Source organism: Columba livia, chromosome 1, assembly GCF_036013475.1.
Source record: "Columba livia isolate bColLiv1 breed racing homer chromosome 1, bColLiv1.pat.W.v2, whole genome shotgun sequence".
NCBI classification, from domain to species: Eukaryota; Metazoa; Chordata; class Aves; order Columbiformes; family Columbidae; genus Columba; species Columba livia.
In genome coordinates this window covers 183,132,217-183,159,961 of record NC_088602.1, presented here as the reverse complement: position 1 = coordinate 183,159,961, position 27,745 = coordinate 183,132,217, and the positions used below count along the sequence as shown (strand labels likewise).

The following is a 27,745-nucleotide window of genomic DNA, read 5'->3' as shown; positions in this document are numbered from 1 at the left end:
CACCACAGGGAAAGGAGAATTTTGGACAGGGCAAGTTGCCATGAGATGGAAGGGCAGCCGGCTGCAGGACAGCTGGAGGTGTGAGAAGTGGTGTCACCAGCTGCTGGAGAAGGCAGGAGAGAAAATGAAGAGTTGTCTTTCCCTTTCTCACTGTCTTTGCAAGCACTTATGTGGCTCTTTGTCATAAAAACAAGTTCTGCTCACTAGAAAAACATATTATAGTGTGAGTTGTTGAAGTTACTGGCTGCAACAGTCGGCAAGGGAAGTGAATACATGTGGTGACTAAATCTATAAACTCCTCCTGGCAACTCCCATTGAAATCAGAGGGAGCCAAAGGACCGCAAAACCTCACAGGTGTGAGACATCAGGGCTCATCAGAGGGTGGGAGGGGAAGGAGAATTTCTAGGAAGGATTCATTAGGGCAGTGTAGTTTTGCCTCTGCTGCTCTGTCTATTCCTTGGTATTCAAGTGTAAACAAGTTACAGCTACTTTGTAAATATGCCTTCTAATACTTTCTGTGTGCTAAGTATTTTCAATGTCTCCCATTCCTGAAGAATTTGGTTTAATTTCAGAAAATAATGTTTTTAACAACTATTTCAGAATTTTGCAAGATTTCTGATTATTCTGGGGAAAAAATATGGATTTATTGGCATGCTTTTTATGTTTGTTTATTTGTTTGTTTTAAATCTTGCGTCTCAAGCTGTACCACCTTTACATGGCTTCTGCCTTTTTTTTCATTTCAGCTTACAGATGCTTAGTCTCCCATTTTCTATGTAGTGTAAGACAAAAAATCGGTTAAATTAAAAATCATTAATAAAACAAGTTAATAGAATGCAAGGAGCTAAAGCTAAAAGTAATTTTAAGTCAATGACTGAAAATGAGATTTATTAGACCATTTTTTAAAAAGATGGTTGCCTTATCACCATGTGTCTAAGCTAAGACCATTTCAATTGCTGTTTGAAGTCAGAGGGTCAAGGAGTTAAACATGTTACAAACCAGAAGAGTGAGCAGTGACCACTCTAAATACCTGGAGAAAAAAGATCAGATCTTTTGGACAGATGTAGCCTTCTCATAAGCAGGCATAAAAACTCTGTAATTAAAAGGACAAAATACTAATTTGTTCTTTGAAGTTAAAAAAAAAAAAAAAAAATCCAGTTTTTCTTTACTGTTTTGTAGCCACCAAAACATTATTTCACAGCCTGCACAACAGACGACACCAGTCATCTGTTTGCTTTATGCTCAACTATTGCTATGTCCAATAGATTAGTATGTAATTTGTCATTATTGATTTATAAAAGTCCTTTTGCAAGATCCCGTAACTACTGATTTTTACATGGATCATCCCACATACGTGCAGAAAATGTGTTCTTGCCTTTTACTTCATGGCCAGAGCCAACCAAAAATATTTAACAGCTCTTACTGCCTTCCCCTGCCTCTGCAAAGCCCCAAATCTGCATGGGAGACATCCTGCACATGTACTAAGCTCTATTAAACCCTTGGCTATTTGAAATAATATTTAATCTAGCTTCCAGATAATATTCCGATACCTCACTCAGTTATGTGTCCTCATCTGCAACTGCTGCTTGCACTTTGATACTTTGGTTTTCTCAGTTCTATTTTTGGCCAATGTTGACCTGATATTTTTAGCTTAATATTTTTTTTTATTAGAAAATGTTTGGTAGTGGTCTGGTCATCTTCCTTAATGTTTTACCTTTTAGCCATTGCTCTCGCTCTGGAAGTCAGTGCAAGCTTCCACTTGATGTACCCTGCTGTGATTTTTTCCACAGCTTGCTATCCAATTTTCTCTTTCATTTTAGCCTTTTTTTTTGAGAGAGAGTCGTGGTGCATAATTTTTACAGATTCCCTTCTCTTAGTCCCAAAGCCCTTTATTTCTTTTTCAGGTCAGCTTTCAGCCGCTGCTAGAATCTCATTGGACTTTATCAGCCCATGGCAGGAGAACCAGAGTCTGAGCTTACACTGCGATGACACCTGTGAGCCTGCAACGTAGACCTGCCCGAGGAGCTGGTGGGATGGATGGTGGCCGAGGCACAGAGATGAGGAATAAAAGAGTGGGAACAAGGGAGGTCAGAGTCTTTGACCGTACTATTTTTAATCAGTAGAAAGCCCAAAAAGAAAGTTAGTGGATAAACACTCTCAAACACATTAAGGACTTTTTTTTTTTTTTTTTTTTTTCAGGTGGAAAAAACCCTAAATAGTAGAAAATCTTTGCTTGGCAGGATGCTGACATTCATTTTAGATATTGATTGGAATCCTCTGTAACTGGTTTCAAACCAGTTATTAGGGGCAATTAGATGAGTCTAGCAGGAAACAGCAGGAACTCCATCTCCTTGATCTTTAAAGGTCAGTAGTGACAGTCCAGCATCAATGTGGAAATGGTCCATGTGGTTCACACAGAATCACAGAATGTCAGGTATTGGAACGGACCTTAAAAGATCATCTAGTCCAATTCCCCTGACAGAGCAGGAACACCTAGATGAGGTTACACAGGAATGTGTCCAGGCAGGTTTTGAATGTCTTCAGAGTAGGAGACTCCACAACCTCCCTGGGCAGCCTGTTCCAGTGCTCTGTCACCTTCACCATAAAGAAGTTTCTTCTCATATTTAAGTGGATCCTCCTATCCCAGCATCCTGCTGCAAGCTGGAGGAAGGAGCTGCTTTCACCTGCCTCTCTGCTCTGCTTGGAGGGTGAGTAGTCATTGCGAGCACCTGGGACTGCTGCAGGTGTTAGCAGCCATCTGGTGAAAATCTCCAAAAGACTTTTTTCCAGCCCAAATATAACAGAGGCCATAAAGGATATCAGGGGTTCTTTTATTAAAAATTCTTTCATGGATCCTCATTGTTTTCTGTGCAAAAAGACCAGAGAGAAATTAAGGATCAGGCAGTAAGGTTTTTTTCATACTTTATGTCTACAGAAGCAAACAGTATCAGGATTACTAAGTGATCAGTCCTTTCAGAGATTGCTTATCTGAAACGTGTCCTGTTTGTCTGAATGGCTCAGTGCAATTTAGAAAACTCAGACCCCTGGTTAAGATGAGAATATAAACAAAGGTGCCATTGCAGTAACTTTTGTGTATAGAATCTCATCCAAGTATCCGCTATAATACAGAAAAAGTCCCATCTTACTCAGAAACTTTCCTATCCTGAAGCAAAGGCAAGGTACATGAAATAACACACGCTTAAGGGAATGTTGAGAAATCTTTATCTACATCACACATATACACCTTATGAGGAAAATATTAAACCTGCCATTCCAAAGTTCTTACAGAGCTTGGATTTTAAATAGAGGCTGTTTACAAAGCAAAGGAACAATTAAATGAATTAAAGTATGCACAATGTTTTGCCTTTTTCATTTTTTAAAAATTATTTTTTAAATATCAGTGAACTCATGGGTTTATAGCTTTTAAGGCTAGATGAAACCAGGATAAACATCTTCTCTAACCTGTGTGGACCATGACCACCCTACATTATGTGATTTTTTTTTTTTGTTACAGAAAATAAGTGTTCCCAGTATGCACATGCACACTTGAAAGATCTGTAATGTGACTGAAAGCACAGGATCTTTTACATAATATAAATTTTCTACCTCAAGTGATCAGTCCTTTCAGAGATTGCTTATCTGAAACGTGTCCTGTTTGTCTGAATGGCTCAGTGCAATTTAGAAAACTCAGACCCCTGGTTAAGATGAGAATATAAACAAAGGTGCCATTGCAGTAACTTTTGTGTATAGAATCTCATCCAAGTATCCGCTATAATACAGAAAAAGTCCCATCTTACTCAGATGCCAAATATGACATATTCTGAAAATCTTATTCAGAAGTTGTCCCTTCTTTTTAAAATATGTCATTCTCAACACGTTTAATTTCTGTGTCTTTATGGGAATATACCCCCAAATTTAATTTCTTCTTCATGAATGAGCAACTATTTTGACTGTGATCTAGTCACCTTTTCGAGTAAATATTCTAAATATGAAAACCTGACTAATGCAGATAAGATGCATGCATACATTGGAATCCTATCTCATATGTGCCTTTTTTTCCCTGGTAGTTATTATCACAGTCTTGCTGCTTAGGAAACTGAGGCACAGGGAAGTAATGATATTTGTCAAAAGATGTGTGGTAAGTCACTTTAATAACAGAGGAGGCCGGCATTGTCACACATTCATGATCCTTATTCACAAATGCTAAGCTCCACCCTTGCTTATTTGCTCTTTATTTAATCCAGATTCAAACAAAAATATCAGATGGTTTATTAAAATTGGTCAAATATTCGTGAAGATTCACAGCAATATTTCTGTAAATGGTATGAAGACAGATATGCATTAGAGAGTAACGAACCGACCACAATACAATTGGAAGTTTAACGCCAAAACCACCTAAATGTTAAAGCAGTGCTCAGCTCTCTAAAGCTGTGGCAAAGCTGTGTCTGCTTTACAAAGCTCTAATGAGCAATCAGCTAATCCTGCATTATTTATTTCTATATTGCTCTGATATTTCCCAATAGTAAGTGAAGCTGTGCCTGGAGGTGATGCCTAAAGTCTGCCTGTAATTGTCTGGAGGGTTTTCAATACATCCTCATGTGAAGTGATGCAAAAACGCGTTGCGTGACTCCCTCAGTTTGAAAGTTTGAAGCATTTGTTTATACTAAAGAATCACATTTGCAGCTTCCCAGTGTTCAGGCACTAACACTGGAGCTGCCACTGGCACTTCCCAGGCTCCTCGTGGTGCTAAAGGGAAGAGCAGGAGCTTTTGGAATGCTGCTTATCTGAGTGATGACACCTGCGAAAGAAACCCTGCAGGAGTGGGAAGAGTTGGGCTGCATGTGGGCACCCTGGAGCAATAAGTGCAGATGAAGAGCAGTATGTTTTTCCTTCCTGTGATGCGATAAGGCTCTTTGTGCTGTCTTTCCAATATAGTCAGATATACCATTTGTAAAAACAACCACCAGCCTGTGGATTTTAAAATAATAATTAGCAATTTAATTTATTTCTTAGCTAGCAGCTGTCCCTCTAGCCTGAATTCACACCCAAGTCCCTGTGGTGTTCTGGTTTATGCCCACACTGTAAGGAATGAGCTGCCAGAGGACGGGTCACATTTCATTGGGGCCTTTTGGATACTCGTTTCGAGCAGAGCTACAAACTCTTTCCTTTGCAAAAGCACCCTGAGGGGATACATGCCAGTTTAAGTGCTATCTAAATGCTTTCTTACGTGATGAGGTGGTACAATGACTGCTATAATTTATGTCAAGAGCCAGATTAAATTAATCACCACAAACCATAGCTCTTTTTTTTTGGGATGTCATTACAATGTCATTACTTTGCATTGTAACAGTGCCTACTGGTCTCAAGCTGGTTAAACCATGCGTGCTAAATGCTCAAAATAAAAAGAAGAAAAAAGATAGCTCTTGACCCAAAATGCTTATAAGCCAAAAAAAATTTGAGATATGAATGAAGAACCTGGCATGTGGTTAGAAAGGTAAGAGTGGGATAGTCAAGGTTTAGCCATGTTCTTCAGTGTGGTCCATGGACTTCCACCATCTTTTTCACCCATATTCAGCATCAGGAGGGTCTTCCCACACAAAAATAGAGATGTAGTAATAGTCTGTGGGCAGGAAGAACACAAACATCACAATCTATCTGCAGAATTTGACTACTCCTGTTTAACATGCATCTACTCAACAGCGGATTATAATTGAGATTCCTTGAATCAGGGAAGCACATATATAATGTATGTTTTGTGGTGTACTTTTGCTACATTTTAGTGGTTTCTATGGTGCATGATTATAATTTAACCTGTGACCATATGTGCCAAAAGGCAACCAGTTCTCCTCCTGTCTCTAAAACTGTTGTGAGAACAGAGCGGCAGAGGCTGAATGACGTTTTAGAAATTTCCAATGTAGCTACCAAAGCTAATTCTCCACTCCAGAAGGTAAACCTATGCAGATATCTACCTTCAGATTAAATGAATTCCACAATAGCAGTGTAGAATAAAGCTTTAAATTAATGTAACTAAATTTGGGAGTCCGGATGCGGTGAACAGATGTGACCCAGGTGCCTAAGTTTCCATTACAGGTATTGCAGCCTAAAAGAGATATTTAGCTACAAGCCAAAGGTGCTGGATTTAGCTGCTTTGACTTAGATATGTGTCAATGCCATCTGAGGTGCTTCATGGTATTGGAAATGCTCATATGCAGTTGACAGAATGGACACAAGACCTTTGAGAGGGCAGCATCATTCCAGAGAGGCAGCTGGAGACCAGGAATTTTCAAGCATCTCAGATGACATTAGGTGTCTATGGGCAAGAAACTGAATAAATTTTTAGGTGTTTACTTGAGGGTGAGCTCCAGGATCCATAGACTGCATTTATTGATTATAATGGAAGCTAAGACATTAGGTTCATATGTAAATTACACACAGGCAGCTTCCCAGTTTCAGGATGATAAACCAGATGGAGAGAACTGTGTTTCAGGGATCATTTGTGGCAGGAAAATGCTTTTATTTCTATCTACATTTATGCAAAGGCGATTGATGTATTTTCAGTTGTAAATATCCAAAATTCCCTCACTCTTCCTATGGAGAGAGTGAATTTATCAGGGATGTAAAATACCAAATGTGAGTTCAACTAAGGGGTTACACAGTATTTTCTAAAATAGTTACCTTATCTGTATCTTCACGAGCAAGACTCTGGGAAAAGCTGTAAAATCAAATTCAAGGATCAACTAAAATTTTCACTGGTGGAAGAAGTCACGTAGTAGCAGAAAACTTCCAATAGGAAAAAAACCCAAGCATTGGGGAGAACAGCACATTCAGTGCTCATGAAGAAAAGGAATTAATTTTACATGAACTAGGTTCTTCATGCAACCACTGTACCCTGTAGTATTTCTACAGCAGCAGATTCTAATGACTATTCCACAGAAGCAGTAATGTATTCCAGGGTTACAAATTACCTGTACCTTGTGACAGTTGTTATCTAACCCATTTGATATACCTGACAGAGATAGATGAGGGCATAATTTGACCACAGACACTTCAATCTTTCCATTGTAACTAAGGCCTAGAAAGCATCACACCTTAAAAAGAACTCCTGGGGAAACAAAGTACTTTTCATGTTGCTCCTGTGAAAAACAAGTTTTTTCTCCAGGGACCTTTGATTCTCCTTTGCTTCTGTATAAGTAAAATGCAAATAATGCAAAATAATTTAATACAGCACTAAGTCATAAGCAAAGCTGTGATGCTTGCTGCTGTTTAATGGCAGTGGATGGCAGATGTGGCCAAGAACCATGTCCAGGGTCTGCTCTGGACTTGAATTTGAGCACGGAGACTGGTAACCTTGATGAAAAGTACTGCTCTTCTGGTCACAGTTCAGTTTCTCGTGTCACATTTAGGACAACCACTGTGTAAAATGGGAGAAGGAGAGAGGTACTGTAGCAAACATCCCACTCACTAGAAGAGATCTAACCAGAATGCAGAAGCAGTGATGGCCCTGAGAGATAACAACAGCAAAGAGACTTTTCAGAGACTCACTTCAGCGTTTTGCAGATGGGTTACCATCCAGCCAGCCGAGAGCAGCCACTGACAGCTCCCTCACAGCATGCCAGACAGATGTAATACAGAAAATGAAAACAGTTGGAGTCTTAAGTGAAACTCAACGACCATTAACTCGTTAAGTCAATTTAGATCTGCACAGAACTGTCAGAATAAATTGTGTGTGGATCAAGGACATAATGAAGGTATTTGTAGAAAGAGCAAGAGGAATCACTTGTCAGCAGGACACAAGCCTCTTTCCTCCTTTTACCCAGGTCCTTCTAAACAAGGAGATGGTTTTAGGTAAAGCAAATTGAGTGTGTATAAGGAGTCAAGATCTTGGCTAAAAGGAAATATTATGGCAAGAAATGTGCACTGGACTTTTTCCATACCAACTAGCACCACTTATTCTCATGATCTGACTCTCTCAAGAGCATTTGTCCACCCCAACTTTGTCTATTCTATGACTTATGGCAACACTATTTTTGTTGTAATGCTTCCAGAAATGCTCTTTTATTAGAAGACCATATTTGCCCATATAATAGCTGAGTCTACACAGTGTACATGGTCATGACTGTGTCCCCTACTCATGACAAAAGACAACTTCACCTTTAAAAGATGCTGATTTTGACTTTGCTTTAGATAAAGAACAAGAATAATTGGGGAAAATTGTGGCCATTATATGAAGAAATACAGTATGCTCCAGCAAACTATCAGTTAGAAGCATCATTGTACTAAATGAAGATGCTCAGTTTTCACTGTAGAAAACGTACCCAGCTCTCTCTGTGAACATACAGAGACTTTAGACCTACTTTGTTGCTTGCTGTTCATATTTGAAGTAACAAGGTCAACCCCAATCTGACTCCTCTCATTCCTTGTATTTTCAGTGAACAGTTATACACTGCTGATAAATTACTGAAAAAAGACAGCCAATCCACATCATTTATACAATTTCTCTTAAGATATTCTCTTAATCCTACACTGATAAAAGGTTACTTCAAATTTTTGTTAGAACCAGGAACAGCAGTCATTCCATATTGCTGATATTAACATTATTTTTTCATTTTCTAGGGATGTGACTCACTCAGCATCACATTCCTCATGATTAGGAAATGTTTTATAATTTAACTTTATGATGTATCAATAAAATTTTATCTTTCCCTTAATGTGCCCCTCTGAGATGGGCTTGCCATAAAACATGTTCATGTGCTGCTGATTTAGCCATAGTTTTCTTGCTGATTTGTTCCATTGCTCAAGACACTTATCATTAATGTAAACCCCATCAATTCGTACTCCCACCTCAGCTAAGAATCTGACTGAAAAGACTGAAATAAATTTCTAATTTAGGAAGAAAATAACTGCTTAGGAAGAAAATTACATAAGAGGAATGAAACCCCAGCAACAGCCATTGCAATTACTGTATGAAATCAATAAATTTACAAATTCAAGAAGTACAGACTATAGCTTATTGAAGATGATCAGATGTTCTAGTTCAAAAATACTTGGGCTGTTCCTCCTAAATTTTTGCACCAGTTTAATCAAAGGCAACACAGACATATGACTACAACTACCCCCTCGTCTGTACTCTTGGCACCTGCTGAACCACTTCCACCCCATTTCCTCTGGACAGAGTCAGATATTGCTTCTGTCTCCATTTTACTGTGCACTTAACTGCCTGATCTATCTTCCTCAGTGCATTTTCAGCATCCTGTTGTTTGAACTTATCTCCAGAGCACTTGGGCCCAAGAGAAAATAAGAAAGGGGAAGCAAAGAGACGTGCTAGTGGGTGCTGGGTAATGATGTCAGGAGAAAGCAAATTCAATGCAAATTAAAATAAACAGATACAAATATATTGCAGGGTGGATTAGGCTGGATATGGAAGGTTAGGAGAACACGAGTGAAGATTTGAACTTTAGCCCCTGCTCCCAGGGACTGCTGTCGAGATCTCAATCACTGTATAATGACAAACAACAACTCTTATTGACAGCAATCTCTTTCAGGTAAAGAGGTCTGTGCATAGGCAAAGCTATGGCTTTGAATCTTCTCAGGCAGGGAAGGCCACTGAAACGAGACTCCCATACTTTGAGCAAGTGCTCTAACACCAACCTAAAGAAGAAAAAAGAATGTGCTGCCAGTTTTAAAAGCAGTTGTACATATTATGGAAAGCCAAACGCGAACTCTGGAATTTCTTCTTAAGATTTCAGAGGATAACCCTAGCAGGACCTCTGCTCTGAGCTGCTTTGCCGTATCAACACTGAGGTGCTTTCTGGACATGCTGAAGGCCTGTTATTTTGGGAACTTTAAAGTTCAGTGTCAAAGGAAAAATGGTAACTTTAATGGACATCTGAGTTGAGATTTGAGGATTTAATTTGGATTTATGTGTCTGCAGTCTGCTAAATAATTTCTTTTGCATCTCAGTTCATGACCATACAAGAGGTCTACTTCAAATTCTTTGGATCTTTGATGCAATCAAGATTGCAATTGTTCCTATGCTTTTTTAGGCTTTGGATTGGCAGCTTTCCATGCAGTCAGATACCCAGGGGCCAGACAGAGCTTTACTGATGTTTCTGAGTCACTTTTCAGAACAGGCACCATATATCTTATATACTGATGATGAAAAATAGAGATATACAGAGGGTCTAAAGTTAAAAATAGCAAAATTTGCTTTATGTAACAGACCAAGAATTAAATTCAGGCTCTTTTCCATATGATCTGTAACGGCAATAACACATAGAAGATTCACTCATTGACTCATATATCAAGACATATTATCTCAATGGTTTGTGCCTTTCACAGGATGGCCTTAAAATAGAACTCAGATTCTGATTTATTCAGAAAAGAAATTAAAGGACAAACTGCAGAAAATCCAGCATTTAATTTTAAAATAAAGCTAGAGTTTAAAGGAAGATAAACAAAAGAAGTTTACACTTTCATATAGTATTTGCCCAGTGATAACACCTATGAATCACATTGTATTCCAATATTAGTGAATGTTTGGTGTTGGTTTGGTTTTTGTTTGTTGGTTGTTTTTTGTTTGTTTTTTTGTCTTGTAGAAGAAACACTCGAAGGCCAGCAACTGTAATTCAAGGTCAAAATTTCTCCTGACTCTTGTTCTCTTCACACAGGAGCTGGTTTAAAACACTGCTTTGTTTGAGGGCTTTTAGATTGGATATATCTTCGCTTACAACAGGGACATCTTCACTTTTATCCTCAGTTATCAGATCTTCACTGTCTGACAGTGTACACAGGAGTGTATCATTTTCATAGGTAGGAAAATAATACCTGAAAGCAAGAAGGCATAATTACTAGATAGTCACCTACTTTGTTTGAAAGAGGCAGAGCATATTTTATGAGATTAGAATTTTAAAAAAGGAAAAATTAGAAAAGTCTGGCTGTCTGGAATGACAGTAAACAGCACACCCAAAAATATCAACTGGCATGTACATCTTAGAAGAGTCATTTAGAAGATTTGGCAACAGAAAAGTCCTTCCTCCTATATCTTCATCTGTCTGTTGTCACAACTGAGGCCACAGATCCAGATTTGTCTCACAACTGCTGAACCGAGGTGTTCGTGTTGGAACAATCTTTGTGCTTTACCACCTATGGCACCATCCCCAGACCTATTCAGCCTTCTTACAGTCTGAAACAGTGTTATGTTATACTATTTGTTATGGAGAAAACTAAGGATAAGCAACCAACTTGTTTTGATGCCTAAATGTTAGGTAGACATTATGCATATAGCTACATTATACATGCAAAAGAAGGGGTTTTGTTTTAGAACTGTATGTCGACAGCAGTATCTTTACTAGCAATGAAATATGTGCCAGAAGCCCATTCCAGGCAGGAATCTGTGTAGAGAGCCAACAGCTGGAAGACGTCAGGCCTAGAAGAGGGACATTCACGATGTCACTTCGGTGCAGACTCAACCTTGGTTCCACCAGGAGGGGAAGTGGTCTGAGCGCACCAGGTATGTCTGTCACCATGTACCGACCTGACAGTGCGGACACAGCTTACGGGGACCATGCATCCTGGATGCAACTGGAAAAGCAGTATCCCATGTTCATTTTAGCTTCCGACAGTACAGAGATTTCTAATTCTGAGTAGTTTTAAGAGCACTTATTATTTTATCTGGGCTAGTAGAGCTGGGGAGCTCAGGGCACTGTTGCACTGGCAAAAATCAGAACTTTCAACTTACTGTTTTACAGATGTTATGAAGTAACAGTACAAATGCTAGAAGAAACATGTTTGCCCTTACTGTGGTTGATCCCATGTAGACCTGGCTGGCAGGAATGTAATGTGTTTGGTCTCTTCCATATGGCTTATCAACACTCCTTTAGACTGAAATTTTTCTTGGCAGTTGTAACAACGACAATGATGGATTTCTCTTCTGATGAAGTTCACTAGCTTTACTTGCTGATAAAAGTTCAGACCTGGCAGAGATAGGAGCAAACAAGCACTTTGGAAACACGGGAACTAGCCCTTCTTTTAATGTAAAAATTGCAAACACCTTGCTTCCTTTCACCCTACAGCAGAAAGCAAACACTGGCCAAACAAACCTTAAAGCACAGCCTTCTAATATGCAAATAAGTATTAACCGGCATAACAACAACAACAATAATAATAATAATAATGATAATAATACTTCCAGGGCTTCAGCAGCCAGATTTGGGACACATAGAGTGGGTATCTGTAGAAGCTACTCTGCAAAAGAATCCAATGGTTCTAAAGAAAATAGCACACATCCTTGGCACTAACAACAGTTCCAGAAAAATAAAGTGTTCTTGGCTTTTTTTTGTAAGCTAGCAAAACCAGCTTCCATAATGGAAAAGTTAAATGTCTGAATAAAAATCAAATCGATACAGTTGTTTTCCACTATTATTATGATGTGGTTTTCTCCACACTAGTGGCAAACGCTGACCATTACAACATCTCTTACTCACCATGCTCTGACTTTATTTTAGGAAAGTCAAATCCATGTGATTTCTGGAGGAAAAAAAAAAAAAGGAAATAGAAAAATATCTTATTTCCACTACTTCTACTATTCCAAGTTAAAAACAGCTCAGCTTTTCATAGACTGACACAGACATATGCATATAGACATGCAAACGCTAATATATGAAACCACCAAAAGTTTTGTTTAATCAGAAACTTTCATATTCTGTTAAACTGCAACGCTCCTATTAAGTAGTTTATTAAAACTGAAACAGAGATGCTAACCGTTAAGTGTACTAAATCATCAAGCCACTATAATATTCAAGATGCTAACTCTTTACTGTCTGTACTAGTCTGTTCACTCATAAGTAATAGTTAGTCACACTCTCAATGTAAAATTTGACTCCTCTGCATATTTTAGAGAACAGATGCTGGGGATGCAGACAGGACTTGAGTTCTGCACCACAGCGGGCACTCTAATGCAGCAGCTGATTTGATCTTAAAGATACTACGATCCTACTTTTTAATTCCAACGTGATGAAAGAACTGTTACTTAAAACAAGTCTTACCTGCATGTGAAGATACAGTTTTTCTGTGGTGTCTGCTTGTTGTTCACAGAAAAGGCAAACTGCACATACAGGATGCTCTTCCCAGTCAGACCAGTCTCTTATGATCAAGAGTCAAAAAGATCCATTTAATAGTAGAAAAGAGAACATTTTGTGTAAAGAGACATTTTGTGAAAGGGCACTTCAGAGTCTGCACTCACAGCATTAGAAATAAATCCAGAGAAACTGAATACATTAACGGGGTGGAAGAGACAGTATGGATTTATAGCTGGATACATTACTAGAATCTGGTTTACAGTCTAAAAGGAATTACAAATTCAAGAATAACTAAGCAGTTACTGTTGGGTAATTCCTGTGCAGACGGGCAGTAAGTCCTACTTGAATTTGCCTGCATTAACAAACAGGATCTTAACTTCAGTTTCCATCCAGTTTGGCAAGTCATCAATATTGCATACAGTGCTTATTTTTATAAGGTCTTTTAAAATTCTTTTATACCTTTCTAATCTTTCAATACAGCAGCCAAAGCCATAATCACCAGGTAGAGTTCACTCTAAGTGTCATTTACTTATGAAATATTATTATTCCTGAAAGAGACACTCATTTATGCTACATTTAGATATGCACACAAAGGGTACTCTACCAACATATCCATTGAGATCCCCAATACTGCTGAGAGATAGAAACATGACTGCAACCAGGTCCAATCAAGTAAAATAAAGCTCAAGTCACAGATGGAACCAGGAAGGTTGGGGGCCCTGATAGCCACAAATTACTTCCTGCTTATTCAATTCTCTACGGCCAAGGAAGCCACCTCTGCAGGAATCTGAGGGCCTGGACCACAGAAGAAAGTGGAGGAGAGGTGGATGTCACCTTCCATCAGCACTGCTGACAAGTTTCCTTCAAAATTCTGCTTTAATCTCTAGTCGTTACTTTTTTAATCAGACTTTTTCATGACATTTCTTTCTCGTGCTGATATTTTTGATGCTTACTCTGGACTTTTAAATTTGAGCAAAACCTGTTCAACCATTTTATAATACAAAAGTAAAAAAAACCAACACATTTTGTCTACATCATTACCAACCCAAAAGGCTGTTATTTGAGCTACAGGCAAATAAAAAATAGGCTTGTGGTTGAAATATGAAATTTACAGTCCCCATTGTGGAGAAGTGTCTTTGATGAGAACAATCTGGAGATTACTTGATTGGCTTAAATGAATTTTAACTATGTCCTAACCATGCACAGCATTCTCCTGGTAAACTACTTTCAACAATAATGGTCTTGCAAGTCTTTATAATGGGCATATAACTAACTCTTACTCTTCTAGGTTATCTAGTAATTCCCGGTCGTCCTCTGACTGCACTTCCTCCCAGGACTTTCCAAATTCCTGGGGAGAAAAAAGAAAAGAAAAAACATTTCCTGATTCACATTTTATATATCAACTGAAAGAACATCTGGGAAGTCACATTCAACATCTTATTTTGGATCTCTTTGGTACTTCCATGAGTTAAAGGTAGTCATGCAACACTCCTTTAGTAACAATTTTTAAAATAACAATTTAAAATAACAATTTAAAATAACAATTTAAAATAACAATTTGTTTTGTCTTCTAATGGGGCATTTTCCCACCCTGCATGATGATTTGGCTCAGAGCTCTCAAGAAGAGGATCCAAGCTCTGTGTAAAACTAGAGTGTTGCAACACTACCAAGGTGTTCCCGAGGTGGGATGTTATCACTGCCTCAAGGTTCCCATCACACTTGCTCAATCCAACGTGCCTACCTTGCTCTTCACGCAGCATATGCTGCTTAAACAAAGCAGCTATCACACCTGAGACTTCAGCTGGCATAGTTACACCAGTCAGTGTTTATACCTTCTACAAGGTTATGTCAATAAAAACACATGGTCTAAACCGAGCTAGAGAGTACTCCAGCAAGGCAGAATGAGCCAGGGCACAGATCTTGGAGCTGGAATCCAGTTCCTCTGGATCCTCTTCTCAGACGTGAACGTAAGCACACCTATTCATGGTGTTGTGTTCTTCCTTTTACTTTTTGTTTATTTATATCTTAAAGACCTTCAGCACAAAGTATATCGCAACATATTTGTGCAGCACTCAGCAAAATTGCAAGCACTCTCACCATGACTGTGATATAAATAACAGGCAATAAAAAGCTGAAGCATTCTACTGAAATACCAGCAGTGATCTTTAGGTAGTGTTTTTCTTTCCTCTTATTATTCCTGCCTTTAAAAATAAACCAGAGCAAACTAACCAGTAATGAAAATAGTATTTTTGAACTCATACTTTTGATGGCAGTGAAGGATTCACAAAGAACACAGCTGACAGTCTTGTCTCCATTACAAAAAAGCAGTTAATAAAAGGATCATTCCCTCATTTATTTCTTTCAAATATACCTCCTAATAAATACATTTAATAACATCCTTCATAACAAGTGTTATTATTGCCTTTGTAGTTTGGAAAAAGAAGGAAAAGATATCCATCATTTAACAATTTAATGAGAATTTTCAAAGCTGTTATTGTCTATCAGGTAGATGATAAACAAATGTCTCTAGACAGCTCTAAACATAATGCCATCATATATTACAGAATAAAAATTCACTAATTAATTCAGGGATGCTACATGGCAGTGTGTAAACTCTCTGAGTTACAAGGGAGACTTATTAATGTCACCGTTATTGTGAGATAACATGAAGCCATTAACACCTCTCACCACATGTTCTCCCAGCTGCACACCAGTTTCCTATGGCTGTTAATGTTAACACCTTAATGAGCGGATAGTGGCCCACAACCACTACAAAATGAAGACAAATGCTCACAGTTTTTCCCCTTACCAGCTTGAGATATATGTGCACAAAAGATTATGTTCAAAACAGCAACCAATATTAAACTTCACCTTTTAATTAAATGTGAAAATGATGCACAAGCTTTGTTATTGCTTGCTCTTTCTTTGTGCTCTTTCTGTGAAGAAGGCAGAGAAGGGTCTTGCAAGAGGTGTGTGTTTCCCTCATCTATTTAAATTCAGAGGAGAAAAAAAAGGGAAAAGGCAAAAGCTAATCAGATCTTCTGTCACTGGAAAATTGCATGGTGAATGGATAACCAGGATAACATCACACTGCAAAGAAAGTGCCAAGAGACTGAAGCTGAGCAACTGGGTGGGAAAGAGTTCTTTGAAACATTCTTAAAGCTCTTCCATTTTTTTTAAAAACATTTTTTCAGTTCTACAGCTTGATGGGCACCTGGGACCAAGGGTGTCTTTGTTAAGTATGCAAATTCCCTTGCTCTTTCATGTGAGATGCAAGAACTCCCAGCAATCACATCCAGACATTCCCAAGACATTCTTAACAAAAACAGAGGAAAAAATAGACTTGACATTGTTAATAGTTCAAACAGTAAAAAATGCATAATTAAAAAACCTGCAGGCCTTGCTGTATATTCAAGGAAAAGTATTTTTAAAAAATACTGGCTGTGCACCTCAGAGAGGAAGATCCTATAGAAAAGTGAGGAGAGCATGCAAATGTGTGTTTTTTGATTATTTCTTCTTCCAAAATGAAATCTAAATGTACAGAGATGAATTGCCTCACCGACAATTTATCTTTTCAACTTGAGTGTGGTTTTAAAGATTCTATAGGGAGAAGATCTGTGTGCTTCACTGAGGCAACACATCCCAACTTGAGAAGTGCTGAAATGGGAGAAACTAGAAACAGCAGCTGCTATCTCAAGCAGTTTTCCCACAAGAGTAGTTACCGAACTACAGGCAAATAGTCTTCCAGGCCTATGGGGCTCAGAAACTCCAAACAGATGCTGCTTTCCCCTGCAAATCTCCTCTTGCCCTTCTCACCTGCCTTACTGAGATCATCTGAATTGTTTTATGTTGCTGCAGAACCCAAGATGCTTTATCACACGGAAGAGATGGTCTTACCCCAACATTAGTTAATAGATATTGGATGAATTTCAATATGGACTGTTCCCCCACTTGGAGGACTTTAATAAGTCTTGAACTATCACCAAACGATGAAGGGTTTATCTTTAATATTTTACAAAATACATGCTGTGTAAGTTAAAACAGGCTAAATATAAATAGTAACCCCCACAGCAAAACATTCTCCCCCAGCCTCCAACAGATAATAACAATGATATAGGGCTTGGCAATAAGGAAAAAACATCTTTTTCTCTTTGAGGAAAAGTAAAGGCTTTATGAAACAAGTTTTCTAGTAAGTAACAGGTACCATTTTCAGCCATCTAGCTTAGTCATAAGCGCATTCATATTAGTGATGTTACATTACTACAGATATGCACTATTAGCTGATTTGAAAATAAACATACATGCTTCCTACAAAGGATACTCTGTACTTGAAGTGCTGCTGGTAACAGCCAGCTGAACACAGAAGGGACCCTGTCAGTCTGGGTCCACCTCAGTTCCTTGGGCTGGGAAAAAGAGAGTTTTAATATTGCCCTCTGTTCTCTCATGGCCTCCAGCAGGCACCACAAAGTGCTTCCCTCTCCATTTTCACTTGGCTCTTTGTGCAAGGTGAGCCATGGGACCACAGGCTCACACAGGCACAGAAACAAGAAAATTAGGTTGGAAGTTTAATTTGGAAAAAAAACATAAGCTAATCTACATATATATCTTGAATGCATTGTTGCTCAGTTCTTTACTTTCTACTGTCAGTTGGTCTTTTTCAATTCATACTTTAAGCCTTTCCAAATAGGACTGGTATCATCTTCCATGCTTACACAATATTGACAAAAAACCTCCAAATCCACTGGGGAAGTGACCCCATTGCCTTTCAAGCTATAATTGCAAAGCTTCCACTCTAATTCAATGTGACTATCTATGAATAAAATTTTGATACTTGCTTTTGAAGAAAATCTATTATACACGCACATGACAAAAATAGCTTCCACTTCTACTAAAGATCATCTGGTAATACTCTCACCTGAACACTAACCTGTGAGCAACAGAACATGTCAATAACATGGGGGTAGACAAATCAAAGCAGCTTGTAGGTCATGACAGAAGACATAGAAAGTCTCAGACTACTTAAATATTTACAAAGGAATTTGCCCTTATATTACTCACTGTGATGCCAAATCAGAAATTAAGGGGAGGCAATTACCAAAACACAGACATAAAATGTAACTTGTATTATGAAAACTGATTCATACAACTGTGCTAAAAACATAAGTGAGGCCAAAAGCAGAATGGAGGGAAAGGAAGAAGGAAGGCAAGGCTGCAGCTCTAAATGAAATCAATGGGAGCTCTGCCATCAGCTTAAAACACCAGTAAGAACTGGCCAGAAGATCATGAGGCCATTCAGCAGACACTCTCAAGACTTCTGAACAAAAAGCCATTAAATCCTCTCAGTACAAAAGGCCAGAATAAAGGCAACTGCTAGTTCCAGTTTAATATGACTATTTTACGCAGTGCTTGCTGAAGATAATATGTAACGGAAAATTATAAAAAAAGGACAATAATGTCTGTAAGATGGTTGTACTAAAGAACTATCCAATTAAATAGCTTAAGATCCAGCTGCTGATAGAAAAGCTTTATGGTGTATATCCTAAAAGCAAGGTGGATAAAACTGTAATAATATTGATGTTGATCATCAGAGACCTACATAATTTTATAGTCTCTTTATGACGAAAACAAATTATCAAACTGGCATAGAAAGATCTTTGCCATATTCTCAAAATTCAAACTTTTTTTGTGAAAACCTACAAAAACCAGATAAATCGTATGCCTACATCTTTAAGTCAAGATGAATTCAGTAGTAAATTCTGAAACAGATAAGATACCTAATCCATGTCTGTGTCTGTGAAATTGTGTAATTCCCCTTTACATTTAGAGCAATGCAAAGCACAGGTCTTTAAAACTCAATGAAAGCAACTGAAAATCTGTGGAAAGAAAACACGGCTGCAGCAGAGCACACAGAGCCAGGCAAAGAATTGTGATCATTCAAAGTATGTCCCAGAAGAAGCACTGGTAGCACACTCATACAAACCTCGCACATGAAGACCCCTCTGCCCAATTTAAAACATTTTGGTGGCTTGACATATCTTATTTGAACTATGTTTACCACCCTCTGTAATGACAAGGACCTGAAAAATGCATCTCCAAGTGATGCTGCCACATGATCAATACCTGAATTTGTTCAGGCTAGCATAAGAAGTCACTCTGCAAAATCCTGCACAGAATATCAGCAATAACTAAAGAGGACCAAGGCCCTGAGGTAAGCAGTGCTCTGTGATCACCCATGCTGTTTAACAGTTCGCATGTTCTGTGGCCACGCCAGCAGCACCACCCAGACAACGTTTGGATGTGGTTCAGGAAGCTCACAGGCCACAGCTCATTCTCAGCAGACAGCATACACAAGGTATACGAATATTAGTCTTGCTCTTATATTTATTTTGGCACATTCTGCTTACTATCATCACACAGCCACTGTGCCTGTAATGATGTTATGACCTCCTTGCATATCTCAAAAATTTCTGAAGGAGTATCACACGGTTCTCTGTGCTGCTGGACAGTCATCTAGCTCAATTTCCTGTTCAAAGCTGGGACAGATTCAAATCTGAATGCAAACTGAAGACAGAAGGCAATTTAAAGAGGATGCCAAGTTCTGAAAACATAAGATTACCTGCAAGACTAGCAGAGAAGAACAAAACTATTAAAATCACTTAAAACAATTACAGTGTTAAACTCAAGTCTGTTAACTTGCAAGGAAGAAGTGAACGTTTGGTCCTGTTGAGGAGCTGAGAACAGCCACGCTGCAGAACGTGACAACTTTTTCCTCACTATGCAGCAAGCGTAGGTCAGATTTTTAAAGCAGTGATATTTGAATATTTATAAAAGAAAACATAGGCCTCAGAACATTGAAAGTATACAGGATCACAGAAGGAATTCACTCCATCTTGGGTAGAAGGGACTTGGCAGAACATTAAACATACAATTTTTGTTCTCAGTATTAGAGTAAAATCCAGGGAGAGAAATTAAAGGGAAAGAGTAGGTAAAACAGATGCTTATTTATAAGCTGGGTATTAACACATGTAGAAGGTACAAAGACTAGCTCAGGTGAAATAGAGTTATTTCTGGAACAGAATGTAGCAGCTTTTGAAGCAGCTCCTATATGCATGAGTTGAAGACAGCAAGTGAAAATCTGTTACACACACATGCACGCTCTCGAAGGTCTGAGATAAAAAAATTTTAATACCTAGCAACATACACCTACCCGGAGGCTAAAAACGAACACTTTCTTTCATCTATGTATCTTTCATTTTCCTCCCCTTTGCATTTAATTTATACTCTGAAGAGCACTTCCAGCTTAAGGTTTGTTGAAAACAAGCTCAAAGCCAATAGCATTCAAGTTAGACTTCAATTTACTTCATTACTCTATCTCATTTTCCTGTCTGGTTATTAAAGCAGAGACTGAGCACTAATGACATGATGATTAGTGTCTCTTCAAGCTGCATTCTTGCATCTCTCAAAATCAATTCTCAACAACAGATGTTTACTATTCCTTAGTTTAACAGTTATCCAGAATATCATACCATAAATGAGCATATTTCTTAAGAGTCCTTCACTCGATTTTTGACCTTTGTCAAAATTGCTGGTTTGGAATTACTCGCTTCTAACACGATATTGTCTGTATCTCTTTAGTCAATTTACTAATTATTCATAGAAACACTTACCAAGTAGTTAATTATATAAAATTTGTCATATTCTTTGTTTTTGGCATTTATTCTGCGATGCTGCTTCTTTCTCATGTGATCTTTCAGTGTGTTTTTGTCTCTGAAGACTTTTTCACAGTATAAACACTGTAAACTAGAATAAAAAGGTAAACAGGTCAACATGTTAAAATGAAAACAGCACAAGATAATATCCTTAGCTAAGCTGGAAATATATACAATAAGATTAATTGTAAGCATGTGAGAGCCTGCTAAATGAAAAAGAAAGTTTATTTGAAAAAAAAAAGTACAAGATAATCTTAGATCACAGCACAGTCAATGAAACACAGAGATGATAAAAACAACATAAAATAAAAATATAGATGATAAAAAGTTTATTGTTTGCCCCACATGCAAAGTGGGAGAAAAGTCTGATTACGCAAAATTGTCCAACCAGGGCACAGGAAGGACGCTGATTGGTCAACAAGTGAACTCTTAACTTAGCATGCACTTATCCTGGCATCCAATCCATCAGTAACTGCTTATTTGTAATTTAGAGTGAAAAATCCTGAACTCTGTATGTGCTACGTATCTTTAAAAATAATCTAAATTAGCTAAACAGGAAGTTTTATACTTTTAACTCAAGAGGGAGGCTAAGTGAAACTTTGCCAGGGTGATCAATGGGTTTTGAAATACCGCGAAATCAAATTTAGTTAATAAATTCATAAATACACACACGTGAATGTATATGTTAATTAATGTCATGTGTGAATGTATATATTAATTAACATATATGCCTATATACATACATATATGTATACACATATATACACATACATAGACCCGAATTACTATGTATATGAACACATTACTTGAGAAAGTGAAAACATTCATTCACAAATGAGAGTTTTACCACAGTGCGTCTTCCAGAGCAATTCAAACAAAACAGAAGTATACGCGCTGTATCCAATTCTCTATTATGAGTATTATAAAATAATTGTTCTCTCCACTCTTGTATCAACTGACACCTGAAAGTTGAGCCTATAAAGCATTAAGTCAAATCTCTTGGCTGAGACAGTGGACTATGTGGACAGTAATCTGCATTTCAGCCTAAATGGGCGATTCTCCCTGAAATAGATGATGGTCATTTTTTTTCTGGCAGAGACGTAGTAGAGCCCTGAGCTTACAGGAACATTCTTGTTTCATGGATATAGGTCTTGAGCCTCTAGTTAGCCAAAGCGCTAAAAGAATTTTCTTGTAAGTGGTGGCTTACATATTCCACCAAGATGGAGATAATTTCTTGGGCTGTTTGAAAAATTAACCCTGCAGGAGGATGGGGAAAACCCTAGAAAATAATTTCTCATGAAATAAAAACTTTCTAACTGTGGCATTATATCTTTGCATTGGAAATGCTGGCTAGCAGGAAAAACAAATTGATAGGAGGCAAAAATGACAGCACTTTAAGACACAAACCCCACAGATATTTAAAAAAATGTGGTGGCTGTGAATTCAAATGATCAGCTTTATTTTTCTTTACTCACAGATGAAAGCATGTTTCATTGTATGGTCAGAAGGAATTTTAAGTGTCTGGTTCAGGCCCTTCTGTGATTTCCCCAGGTTTTAAGATACAGATGTCGCAGAAGAAAATTATTTTCTTACTCAAGCATTTGCCCCCACAAAACCCACTAATATTTGGCCTAGAAGGTCTGTACCTACACCCTGAAAACCCTCATCCTCCTTCTGTAAAGGTGCATCTGGATTCCCATGTGTGGAGCAGCAATTCAGGATTTTCAGTATCTTTTTGCCTTCCAAGAACTGTTGTAACACTTAAGCCTACTGTTAAAGACGTTTGGAGTTCTCCTTGCAGCCTCCAAATCTAAATATTGCCTTGTTGGTGAATCACAGGTTCGATGGCAGAATGTGTCTATGTATTTCAATATCTGCTTTCCTCCACCTGCCAAGAGCAAAGTGTTTGCTCTGCTTGGGAAAGGCCTTCCCAGGAAGAGTATGCAATGCTTTTCCTCAGCATACACAATGTAGTCATGCTGTTTTCCTGAAACAAGATTTTCCTCTTCTTAATAATATTGTCAGGTAACATTCTACCAGCATAGCTATCAAGTCTATTCTCAGCAGTAGCAGGAGTGGCCTTTCACTGCTTTGGAAGCAATTTCAGCATGTGTATTAACTACAGAGAAGAATGGCTTTGAGAAACCTCCATATAAACTATTAGTAGCTCCTACTAATAAATATTAATAGTAAAGCTGCAATTTATCAGTCAGCAAGGTAACTGAGTGCATTAGGCAACACCAATGATAACATAAAAGGCATTCTTAATACATCTTCATTTCTGGAAGAAGTTAACCTGTATCTCTTGTGTCTCTGCATTCTTTGCCAGGCCAAAGACTAAATTAGAGAGCACTGTTGCCTTTTCCATCCCTTGAATCTCTCTCTTTTTTTTTTTCCCCCAGATGTATAAACCAATGGATCCTAGATTTACTTGGAAGGATATTTAACCTAATTTCCATACCCCAATTTTCACACATCCCAGTGTCCTCTGGCTTTCCATAACTAAGCCCAAGATTTAGGCAAATTTCTCTTGCAGTCTTTGATTACAGATTGTATTAAAATCTAATAAAGTTGTTAAAGCTACAGTTTCACTCTTAAAGAAATACATTTTCTGCTAGAGCCCAATTTATATTTGTGCATACTTCAAATTGTCCCGTTTATGAAATTCATAAAGGGCACTTAGATACTTGCAAAGGAAACTCAAAATGGAGAGTTTCTTGCTCTTTGCTACCCATGTTCTTCTCCAAAATTCCCTTTTGAACTTCTTCAGCCACATCAGGTTTACGTGTTTCTGAGGCAACATGTACACTGGCTTTCCCCTTCTGCTCTGGGATGTGCTCTGTAAGCAGCAGAGACCAAACACCCCACATTAGTGATATATAAAGAGACAAAGGAAGACTGGCATAAGAACTCTGTATGCAGTCTTTAAAGGGATGTTTAGCAAAAAGGTCGTTACGATGAGAAAGAGGAACATTAACGCTTATGAGAAAAAAGAACGTGCTATTATTGATGTCAATGGAAGCTGAGCAATGCATAACAACTGAGGCACTGTGTGCCACTCAATTTTTCCAGCAAACATATATTATGAGTTGTTACGAATTAGCTTTCAATAAGTCAACAAAAAGCCTTTTAAGAGCACTTGCAATAAACTTACATTCTCTATTTGTTTCCTCTTAAATAACCATGAATGTTGAACTAATTTTAATCCAACTTATTTCCAAGGTTAAAAGAAATATGACCTCAGTCCATTAAAAAAAATAAACAACAAACTACTTACTTGTCCAGCTTCTCCTGTAATACAGCCAAAAACTCATTGCACTTAACAATGTTATCTGGCAGCCCAATGTTAAAAGCATGTTCTCTGGCCATATGATTGAGAAGGACAGATCTACAAAAGACATTGGAAAAGAACATTATATATTTTTGAATATATATGAGGATTATTCAATTAGTGAATAAAAATACACAAATTGCTCTAAATATGCATAAAAGTCAACACTGAATAAAAATAATAGTGTAGCTGCCACTGCTAGAAAAAATAATGCGACTTTATTGAAATAGGAACCTTTCAATTTCAGCTCTGCTGAATGTTCAATAACATTTCAACTGCTTAATCTGCACGAATGAAATATAATCCTTTAAACAAAAATGACAATATAGTTTATTTTGACCCTCACTGTTAGCAAAGCTCATTTATTCACTTGAATAAGTAATCACATGTTTGAAACAACCATCTTGAGAAACATTCTAAAAAGCCATTTGTCAATTTTCTCTATGCTGGTTAACAAAGCAGAACTTCTTGCATCAATATTGCTTCACACAGTGCTAACACCACAAACAGCACTCAAAAGCATGCACAAACAAACATAATGGATGTTCAAATAAGATCTTTTCCCAATAGAGATATACTGGTTAATTCCTTAGGTGTCCAACATCTCTATATGCCTCAGCTTCTGCTTTTGGGGACTAAAGAAATATCCAAGTGTTGACACTGCTGAACTTTGCTTTTGTCATAGTCCTGGCATGACTTTCAAACCATGTATTCTACCTGTCAGACACAAGAATAAGCAGAGAATGAAGTTCTTGGGGCCTGAGTGATGTGAACTTCACTACACCAGGGAGTAAAGATAGCATGGGACACACAAAACATTGGGATAACCTGCAGGGACATGGCCTCAGGTTCTTCTGCCTTTCCAGAGTACCAGAACTACCCATGCAAATAGACATTCAGAGATACGACTCAGTCTCTCCAGCTGAAACTGATTTACTGTGTATAAACAAATTTTCATTGCAGCAAGCACTTGAATGTAATTCCTGCTCACATTTGACTGATTCTGCAAAGTACTCCATTCTCTAATTTTCCTTTTCTCTCTTCCATTCAGTCTTCAAATTTACACTGGTTTGGTGAGGTTTAAATAGGAAAATGTGTAACTGGATAGAAATATTTTTAAACAGCCATACCGGCTTAAACAGCTCTACTTGCTGCTAAAACAACTGCTGAAAAACTGTCTCTCTTTAAAGGTTCAGTTACAAACTCTGTGTTACTGTGTAGTAGAAGAAGTTGTACTGGAGTAAATAAAGGATTGAGAGGTAGGACAGGGTCTGTCTCAAATGGCACTGCAGTTAGAAGAAATACTTAAAATATACTTTAAGATTAATACTATCTTTTGAATCCTACCATTAGGCACTAACTGGTTCAATGACATTAAAACCATAAACAAGATGCTGAGCAGATATGAAAAAAAAAATAAACCAAAAGCTAACAGGTCAATGAACAAACCTGTTTCCTGTGAATTCTTGATCACAGAACATACACATACTACGAAAACTTGTGTCGTATCTTTCTCGTTGTTGCTGTTCTAGAATTTCTCTCTGCAAAAATAAACAGATATAGTTATTCAAATAAAAAATAGAATCATTCCATCACAGAAGCTTATTATACCTCTTTATCCTTACTGGTAACAATTAACATAGAAACTAAAAGGTGCTGCTGACACAAACCTGATGCTATTATTTTTGAGGCTGGGTTCTCATAAAAATTGCAGGTTTTTCAAAGGCAGTATATGTTCCAGTCCAGTTTCAGTAACATTCTCCTAATATTACACAAGGTGCACAGAAAGAAATAATAATAAAAATAGTAATACAATCCACAGTGAGATTTTATGCAGCTATTGAAATGATTCTGTATGCAACATACCAGTTTACTCTTTCTACTTATGGTTCAGATTTACCTCTGGTATCAGTGAGCAAGTTTACGGGTAACCACACAACACCCAGCGGAATGGTAAATGCAGTTTTACATGGGTAATTGCAGGCAATCTAGAGCACTTTTTCATAATACAGGACCCATGATAAGACAAGAGCTATGGCAGATGCTAAACTCAGGGAAAAGGAGAAGCTGGCTGCATTTACCACTGGTCCTGTTTAATGTAGGGCAACAGGCTTGGCTAGATACTTCACAACACTTGACATAATATTCCCAACAACAACAAAATAATGCAGCAGGTGATTTTCTCTGGTGCTTTAACAGCAGAAGTGTAGTTATATTGTGGATCTGCTGTACACTTCAGTTGGAAAGGCCATAATCATTTGGGACATGGAAGAATCAGTGTTGGGATTAAAACTTTGCATATTTTCAGCCCAGCAGTACACTATCCTGTGCTCATGTTTTAAGTACTGATAACTGGCAAGGGATTTATTTTCTGTGCAACGCAGAGGTGCTACTGTCTGCTTTCTGACATTCAGGATCCAGACTGAATTTCTTAGGCGATTTTTCTCAATCTCTTTATCTCCTTAGAGCCTGCAACAGTGGAGCTTTTTGTTACTCACCTATGTCTTTAGTAACTCTTTTGTGTGGATTAAGGCCCAAATTTGCCCATATTCTACATCTAAATTCACACTCTGCTACACCTGTTGGATAAGCTCCATAGAAGGCAGAAAAGAAACAAAAAGAAAGGAAAAAAAAAGCAGGGGAAAAAAAAAAGTAAAGAAACAACAACAACAACAACAAACCAGCCCCAAAAATCAATAACAGGAAGGCTTGACCTATTGTCATTACAGGCCCAAATGTGTCCCGCAGAATGGATGGGCTGGTGTGGGTCTAGTACACCACATCTCCATGCCCACTGAGAGATGGCAGGAGGCTGATATTGGCCAAATAAATGTGCTCTTGGTTTCTCTTCCACAAGAGCAGCACGCTGTACCCAGTGAGGGGCAGTAGGATGAGGGGGTGCCTGCTGGAGAGCGCAGGAATGTGTCACATCTGAGTCACAGGTGGCCCAGGGCTGGTGGCCACTGTGGGGGACGAGCGCACTGCAACATAGTGCGTTCTAGGACCCACATTCAACCATGAAATCTGGGAGCTGTAGCTGTTGCACTTCAGCTAAGAGTACATTACTCTGAAAATGCAGATCCTGGGGCTTTTTCGTTTGCCTTTGTACTACAAGTTATACATTTTCTGTTGGAGTCACGCTCAGCAGTGCCTACTCAAATTCCAGGCCATATCCACTCACATCCTGCTGCATTATGCAAAACGTCAGCTAACAGAAATATAAATTCCTATTTTTCAGGGCTGACTCCTGAAAGAGATAAATGGAGCATACCACATCTTGCGAGAGCCCTTCAGCACAGATGCAATTAAGCATGGATATCTGTCTGCGGCAGTGAACACCCCGCAGCACGGCTGTGAGAACCCGGGCTCTCTCTGGTACTCGTAGCTGCCACCTCTCCCTGCTCAGCAGCACGTCTGACACGGTTTGGCTAACCTTGAAGGCATCTGTGTGTCACATACTTTGCAAAATGCAAGAGAAAAAATCTTAAATAAAATCAAAGTATACCACGTACAATCCAAACATTAGGATACCAAGGGTTTCAAAACCCCCTCCCTCCCATTAACATTATTCCAACATAGCTTCCGAAATATACTCTACTAGGAGGGGAAAAAAAAAAAGTTCTGCAAGATTT

At 38.2% G+C, this 27,745-nt stretch overlaps 1 protein-coding gene across 1 annotated transcript in view; it reads right to left on the bottom strand.

Moving 5' to 3' along the window:
- Positions 1-10,395: 10,395 nt before the first annotated feature.
- Positions 10,396-27,745, bottom strand: part of ZNF277 (zinc finger protein 277) — a 56,094-nt gene continuing 38,744 nt past the window's right edge. Inside the window, exons 5-12 of the mRNA XM_065048731.1 lie at positions 25,563-25,654; positions 24,060-24,170; positions 20,741-20,873; positions 14,354-14,421; positions 13,041-13,137; positions 12,480-12,522; positions 11,795-11,969; positions 10,396-10,821 (exon numbers count right to left, since the gene is read on the bottom strand). Of these exons, the coding sequence (XP_064904803.1) occupies positions 10,629-10,821; positions 11,795-11,969; positions 12,480-12,522; positions 13,041-13,137; positions 14,354-14,421; positions 20,741-20,873; positions 24,060-24,170; positions 25,563-25,654 (912 nt within the window). The 3' untranslated portion in view covers positions 10,396-10,628. The remainder of the gene's footprint in view (positions 10,822-11,794; positions 11,970-12,479; positions 12,523-13,040; positions 13,138-14,353; positions 14,422-20,740; positions 20,874-24,059; positions 24,171-25,562; positions 25,655-27,745) is intronic.